Source organism: Nannospalax galili, unplaced genomic scaffold (assembly GCF_000622305.1).
Source record: "Nannospalax galili isolate Female #2095 unplaced genomic scaffold, S.galili_v1.0 scaffold646, whole genome shotgun sequence".
NCBI classification, from domain to species: Eukaryota; Metazoa; Chordata; class Mammalia; order Rodentia; family Spalacidae; genus Nannospalax; species Nannospalax galili.
Window position 1 is genome coordinate 3,376,316 of NW_008355279.1, and position 7,588 is coordinate 3,383,903.

The following is a 7,588-nucleotide window of genomic DNA, read 5'->3' on the forward strand; positions in this document are numbered from 1 at the left end:
AGGATTTGTCTAAATGACACACAGTAATTAAAAGTACCAGACTGGTGGAACTAACCTTTTTGGATGTTTAACAGACATACTTTGAGGCCTATAATAATTTGGTCAGAGGGACATAAAGGACAGTTTTTGCTCCTTGCCCTCCTAGTTTGCCTAGTTCCAGGGGACTATGGGCATCTCTCAAAATGTCCTGTGATGGTGGTGGATCACCTGTCCTCTTGATCAAGAAGGCCGAGGATACCCCACCAGACGGACTTGAACCAGTGTCCTGTCTGTAGGGAGGAGGGTCAACACAGAGGAATCATGTCCTCTATGCTTCCAGTTGAAGCCAACCATGGTCGAGTAGGACCTTTGACTTATCTTCACATGGGTGGAACTGGTAAAAGAAAGGAGCCAGGGGCTCCTCCCAAACCCATGTGACCCCTGAGGAACAGATCCTCAAAGGACCTTAAGAGTAAAAATAAATCAGTTTATCTGGACCAACTGTATGGCCTTAAACACCCAAAAAGGAAAGTATAACCAAAGATTAAAGGGGCCAATATAATTTCAGTCCATATGTATAGCTAAAGGCTACATAACAATCAACAATGCCAGACAGGTGATACCTTTTTTTGAGTGTTGGCCAGGGTGGCCAAAGGGATTCCCAGAGAGTAACCCAGCATAGAACTGGGAAGTGAACAGCAGATGCCAATCTTATCCAAAGGAATATTGACAACTGATTACCGCTGGATGAGGAACAGCTGACCCTCCTAAAACAAAGACCTCTAGAAAGGCTGACTAGATTCACCAGAAGGGCAAGTGGGGGGGAACGGCTGGGGGTGCCAATGATGCAGCAGACAGTAGCCAGGATAACAGAGTATAGGGGCTCTAGTTGGGGGAGGGAGGCTTTGGGGGTGCTACCTGGGAAGTGGGTGTGTAAATAAAAAATAAAAAATAATAATAATTCTTCAAAGCATAAAAATTTGCTCCTTAATAATTGGTAGATGTGAAATACATTACCATTGAAATCTACCTGATGACTTTATATCCATGCTCAGATGCCAAGGAGTTCAGAAAGTAGCCGACTGTGACTAGTAATAATCAGATATATAGAGAGAAATTTGAAACACATGTGCATCTTAGCGTCAATTGTATTAAAAATGAATTTTTCTGTATGAAACTGTGTATTTTAATAATGAAATGGTTTGAAACCTCATTTAATTTTATGACTTATAGGGTTTATATGGAATGCAATATTGTGTAACTGTATTAATTCAACTGTAAACCTAAAAATTTACAGCCAATTTTGAAAGAGACGCATCTTAGCTCTGGAGACTGTTATTGACTATGACAATGCTGTTGTAATGAAATGTCTCTTCTGGTTATATGGTTATTAAATAAATAATTTAAAAAAAACAAAAAGAATAGGCCTCTCCCTGACCCAGTCTTGTTGCCCAGGATCTAGAACAAACCCTGAGAATGTCAGCCAAGCACTCTAACACTGAGCTACACAAAGCCTACAGGTCTGTGTTTTGAGGGGAAAGGAGAGGAGATTATGCTTTCTTTTGTTCTTTGTTTTTAAAAACTTTTTTATTTATTTATTTTAAGTTTATGCATATGAGTGCTATGCTTGCATGTATGCAAGTGCACCCGTGTCATCCAGTGCCTGTGGAGGACAGAAGAGGGCGTCCAATTCCCAGGCCTGGAGTTATGGACACTTGTTAGCTCCTATGTGGGTACTGGGATTCAAACCTGGGTCTTCTGCAAGGGCAGCCAGTGCTCTTAACCACTAAGCCATCTCTCTAGGTTCACTGTTTTGTTTTGTTTTGTTTTGTTGTGTTGTGTTTTATTTTGAGACAAAGTCTCACTATATAGCCCACGCTGGCCTTGAATTCTTGATCCTTTGGTCTTTGCCTTTCAAGTACTACAGGCATGTACCACCACACCTGATTTAGACCTGGGGTTTGGGGCCAGGGATGCACATGCACAGGTATGGGTGCACGTGCATTGTGTGTGTCGAAGCTGGTGAGCAGTCCTGAGTGTTGTTTCTCGGGAGCAGTTTGTCACTGGTACCTGGGATTACTGATTAGGCTAGCCTGACTGGCCAGCAAGCCCCAGGCATCCACCTGTCTCCATCTCCCCAGCACTGAGATTACAAACATGTACCATCATGCCTGACTTTTTACAGGAGTGCTGGGTATCAAACTCAGGTCTTTATGCTTCCATGTGACGCACTTTATAATTGAACTGTCTTCCTAACTCCCAGGTTTGGTTCTTAATAAGAGAAGATTTGGCTACAACTATCCATAGAACGGTTGTGTAATCTATGGCACATAATAAAAAAGCCGAGAGGCTGGGGAGATGGTTCAGTCAGCAAAGCGCTTGCCATGCAAACGTGAGGATCTGGGTTTGATCCTCAGCATCTTTGTAAAATCATGATGACACATGTCTGTAATCCCAGCACTGGGAGGCAGACAAGGGGGAATCTCAGGGGCTTGCTAGCCAGTCTGTCTAGCCAGTCACTGAGTTCCAGGTTCAATGAGAGACCTTGTCTCAAAAAATAAGGTGGTAAGGAAGAGACTCGACATTGATCTCTGTTCTCTAGTGCATTAGTACACGCATGAAAGCACACATATGCACATGCATATGCACACATACACCACACATACAACAGTAGAGATATATCATCACACAGGAAAAGCAAGTTGCAGAAGATATGTGCATGGTATGACATGTTATTTATATAGAAAACCAAAACAAAATTATCCTTCATGCACCTTAACTGAGACATACACGTTCATAAAATGCATTGAAAAGAATGAATGTACACAGTGACAGTGCTTACCACCAAGGAGATGGAGCGGGGTCCACATCAGGGACACAGAGTCAAAAAGAAGTTTAGCTTTTCACTTACGTTTGAATATTCTACGTGGATAAGAGTTTATTCCTACCATGGTTGTTTAATATGACTTTTGGGGGGGGTCTTTTTGAGACAGGATCTCCCTGTAGCCCCAGATAGCCTGGAACTCGCTATGTAGACCAGGCTGGCCTTGAACTCACAAGGATCCACCTGCCTCTGCCTCCTGAGTGCTGGGATTAAAGGCGTGCACCATCACGCCCAGCTAATATGACTTTTTAAAAATTATTTTAAGAGATAAATAATTTCTACACTGTGGAAACTGGGCAAATGCAATACACTCATACACATAAAATAAAAATAATAAATAAAATATTTTTAAAAGGTTATCAAAGTAATGATAAACAAGGAAAGTCTGAGAAACTGGCAGACCAGAAGAGACTGGGGCTCTGGAGAGGAGACTGAGTTCATGGGAAAAAAATCCAACTGCAGCCTGAACAGTGTGTAGCAGAGTTGAGTCCTCAGGTGGGACAACTGCGTCATAGCAACATGAGATATGAGTGACAGGGGACCCCTTTGCAGTTTTTCTGTAAACCTTAAACCATAACTAAATACTCATTTTATTGAGAAGTGAAAATGTTGCAGAAAGGATACTGGGCCCCCAAGAACTGCTTGGAAACCACTCTGGGGTTGTGCTACAATTAATTAATGATTAATCCTCTCACAGCTGTCAAAACAGACAGTTCTGTGAGAACTGCTTTTCTTTACGCAGAATGCCCTTGAGAAAGATATGGGTCACTGGTTATTGGCTGCCACTTGCCAACTTCAGAATCAGAACGCTGACCGGCACAGGGATGCTGAACTTGGAGCTTGACTGCTACATGTTTTTGAAACAGCCCAGCCTTGAGACCCATACCCACATTCCTGCCACTCCTCCAGAGGCCATTTTTTACTTAATCCTAATCTCACTTAACCAGGATTCAACATTCTGAATGGTAATGTGATCCCAGTGGGGCCCTGATGCAGTATAAAGTGACAGAAATACTTCAAGAGGTCACAAATTATCACTCACAGGGAAATGAGAAGAAAAGTTAAACAATGTTGGTTGCTGACTCAGAATTCCCTGAAACCAGTGCTATTTTCTGTTTCCTGCTTGGAAAGCTCTTCTCCAGACTGTGTGCGTGGCTGGCTCCTCCTCTTTAATCAAGGCTCAGATCAAATGCCATACCCTCTCCTAGCGCTATCAGAGTGCGCCCACCCCACCCTTGTTCTCTGCTCTGTGGCTTTCCTTTCTTGGCACTAACAGGTTAGAGATACAGGTGTGTTTCTGTGTGCTCATTTACTGTCTGCTGCTCCTCAGGGGAAGAAGTGGGTCTGATTCATTCCGGGAGCCCAGCACAATTCCAAGTACAAAGGCAGTGTCTAGGAAGAACAGATGAAGGAAAGAAGGGAGGGGGGAGGAAGGAAGGAGGAAGGGAGGGAGGGAGGGAGGGACACTAACGTGTAGGGTGTTGTGCTTATTGTCTGTCTCCCTCACATTCCAACTCTGGAATCTGAAAACATACGGGCATTCTAAGCCTCTTTATGGTCTATTTACTATAATTCAACTTTAAAATACAGTGGTTATATGTTTTTTTTGCCTTTGGCCAATTCTAAGTCAGCAAGTAGCCAGAGCAAGTAGTTCTTTTTCCTCCCTCCCTCCCTCCCTCCTTCCCTCCCTCCCTTCATCCCTTCCTCTGCCTCATTTGTTTGAGACAGTATCTCACTCTGAAGTCCAGGCTAGCTTTGAACTCTCGGCAAGCCTCCTGCCTCAGTCTTCCTAGTGCTGTGATTACAGATGTGAGCCACCATGCTTGGCTTCCTCCCTCCCTTCTTTCCTTTCTTGTTAACACTTGGGAAACTGCCTTCATTTCTGATTGCAGACTGCACCTGACTTTCCACTCCCAGTGGAAGGAAGCAGAACAGAGGTAAGAAATGTCAGCTTCCCTCTACTGTGTGGCCCAGCAAAGTCAAATAGGAACTTTCCCCACTTCCGTTTCCACAATGGCTTTCCATTCAGTCACCTTTCTGCTGGTCAGCACTTACCCAAGCCATCACTGTTTCTTATCATAAACACTCTGCTTGCTTCTGGAACAGAGATTCCACAGAGGTAACCTCCTTTGGCCCTAAGAGCCATGGGCCCTGTGACTCAGTCACTTGCTGGTCAGTGACACACTCTGGACATCACTGCTCTGCACATTTTCAAATATAAAGCTCTTCATCTGACTCTATCTCCCTCTGCCCTTCCCTCCCTCCCTCCCTCTCCCTCTCACTTGCTTCCTTTAAGCCATCAGGCCCCCCAGACTTGAACTTCCGTTCTATCAGTCAGTGAGGAAAACAAATTTGGGATTATAGCTTTCAGATTTTCTATTTTTTTCTTTTTCTTTTGGTATTTTCAGACAGGGTCTCATGTAAGCCAGGTCAGCTTTGAGCTTGCTACATAGCAGAGGATGACCTTGACTCCCTGGTCCTCCTGCCTCCACTTCCCAAGTACTAGGATTACGGGGATACACCAACACACCTAGGTCCTAAGATGTTAATACCTAAAAATCTCAGGTAAAGGATGATTATTGATCAGCCTCCAAGGCAGTGCCCAGAACCCAAGAGGCAGAGGCTCAGAAATACACAGGGCTGACTGCTTTGTCCCTCCTGCCTTCTCCACTACCCTCTATCCTGTCAGTTTGGGTGAGGTATCAAGAGAGTCTGATGCTTTTAAATGCCCCTTTATTGATATATGGTCCTCCTGATGGTGACATATATCTCAGTGAAAAATGGTGATGATAATCCTCAAAACTGGCAGGATGCCAGCTGAGGAAAATGCTCCTTGGTAGTTGGGTACTCCACAGGGGAACCTGGGAGCCAGGGAGGTCATGTTAGCTACCTCTGTTCCTGACCTATGTGGTCAACTCATTTCTCATTGGGTTCTCAAGATCTGATTTCAACAGATTAAAAAGTTAAACAAAGGGGGGGTGTCCATATGTTACACTTGTGTTTGCTTCCAGACACTCTGGAAGCTACTGGAACCCTTCGGTCCCACTTTCTGGAGCCTGGGATGATGATCTGGGACAAGACCTCTCTCATCACTCCCCTCAGCATCACCATACCTTTGGCTTTATATGATTTAAAACAACTCTACAATTCTCTTCAGAGGCGAAGGTCATAGAATTCATGGAAAATGAGCCCATTTCAAATCCCTGTCCTCTTGCTTTAACTAGCTCCTCTTAGCTCCATGGCCATCCTCTTCTCTTGCCGATGGTCCTGTGGGTATCACCATAGTGCTATGCCTCCTCACAGGTCCTCTCACCTTCTACCTCATACATGCAGATGATCTCACCCCACCAGGTACCTGTGTCTACCCTTCCACACCTGCAAAGTCTACTGCCTTCCCTACAAGGGAAAGGACACGTCCCTTCTTCAGGATCTCACCTCTGCCTGGCTCCTTTATCCCCTCCCCTCTTTTCCCCTCAAAGTTGTCTATTTCTCAATTTCTCCTTTCATTTCCTCCATCTCTTCTTTTCCACTTCCCTTTCCCTTAAGACCACAAACAGGCTGGTCTTCCTATCTCTGATAAGCAAAAAAATAACAAATACAGAAAACCCAGTTTCGAAACACATGGCACCAAGGGAAAGACAGTCACTAGTAGGAACGTCTTCTCACTGCCCAGCTTTGTGGCTTTCCCAGGCTCCCTGACTGGTTTCCCTGCCTTTGATCTCTCTCTCTCTCAATCCAACCAGCATGCTTCATGCTTCCTTCTACAAAAATACCGTTGTGCGTATCAATCTCCTTACAAGATAGAGCACAAATTCCTTAGTCTGGAATTGATGAGCATTCACAACCTGACTCTCTTTCCCTATCAAACAAGGATAGATCCTCTTTATCACCCCCATCAATCTTCTTCCTAAAACTGGACTTAAACCAGGACACACACTGTCTCCTCCGCACCATCCTCATGCTCATGTTGGAGAACTCACTGTCCCTGCCTCCGGTCCATTGCCTGTCTGATCCTTGCCCTGCCCTCAAGCCTGGCTCAGTGCCCCTCCTTCAAGAGGTAAAAGTCGGATCATATATTAAATCTATTGTTTATACTTTTTGGTGTTTGCTGTAGCATTCACACTGTCATACAGTCCCACCAGCAGCACAGAGGGATTCCTGCTCTCTGCATGCCCAGCTCTACAGCACCGAGACATGCAGCCTTGATGCTGACCAGTTGAAGTCTGTGGCTGGTAGGAACAGCATGCTACAGCATTATCCAGCATTATGTTGCCCTCTTTGATTAGCATTATTTCTTTCTTCTTATAATAATTAACCAGCTTTTGATAGGAAGGACTTGAAAAAACATCCAAAGTGAATTTCTAAAGGCTCCACACAGGCGCCAAGGTAAACCAGGGCATATTGATTGCTCATTCCTGATGTACCTGGTAGAGGTTGATGTTGCTATAAATATTCTCCCAGATTTGGTCATAGTTGCACTGATGCAAACCCTGGGAGGTCGGGAAAGATGAGTGATGTGGAGCCACCATGACTGTTTTTGCAGCATGATCCTGGAGTACTTGCATGACGCGCTTGGGGTTGGAAATCTTAGGCAAAACAGAGAAGAGACTGTTAGTAGAAACAAGAAGGTCCCTTCTTTCTTTAAAAATGCTCTTTTATTTATTTATTTATTTATTATTTATTTATTTAGTGTGTGTGTATGTGTGTGTGTGTGTGTGTGTGTGT

General features: G+C 44.3%; 1 protein-coding gene across 1 annotated transcript in view; it reads right to left on the reverse strand.

The window, feature by feature from the left end:
• Nucleotides 1–7,588, reverse strand: part of LOC103749584 — a 193,047-nt gene that overhangs the window by 154,212 nt on the left and 31,247 nt on the right. The window contains exon 10 of the mRNA XM_017803006.2: nucleotides 7,288–7,449. Coding sequence (XP_017658495.2) covers nucleotides 7,288–7,449 — 162 coding nt within the window. The remainder of the gene's footprint in view (nucleotides 1–7,287; nucleotides 7,450–7,588) is intronic.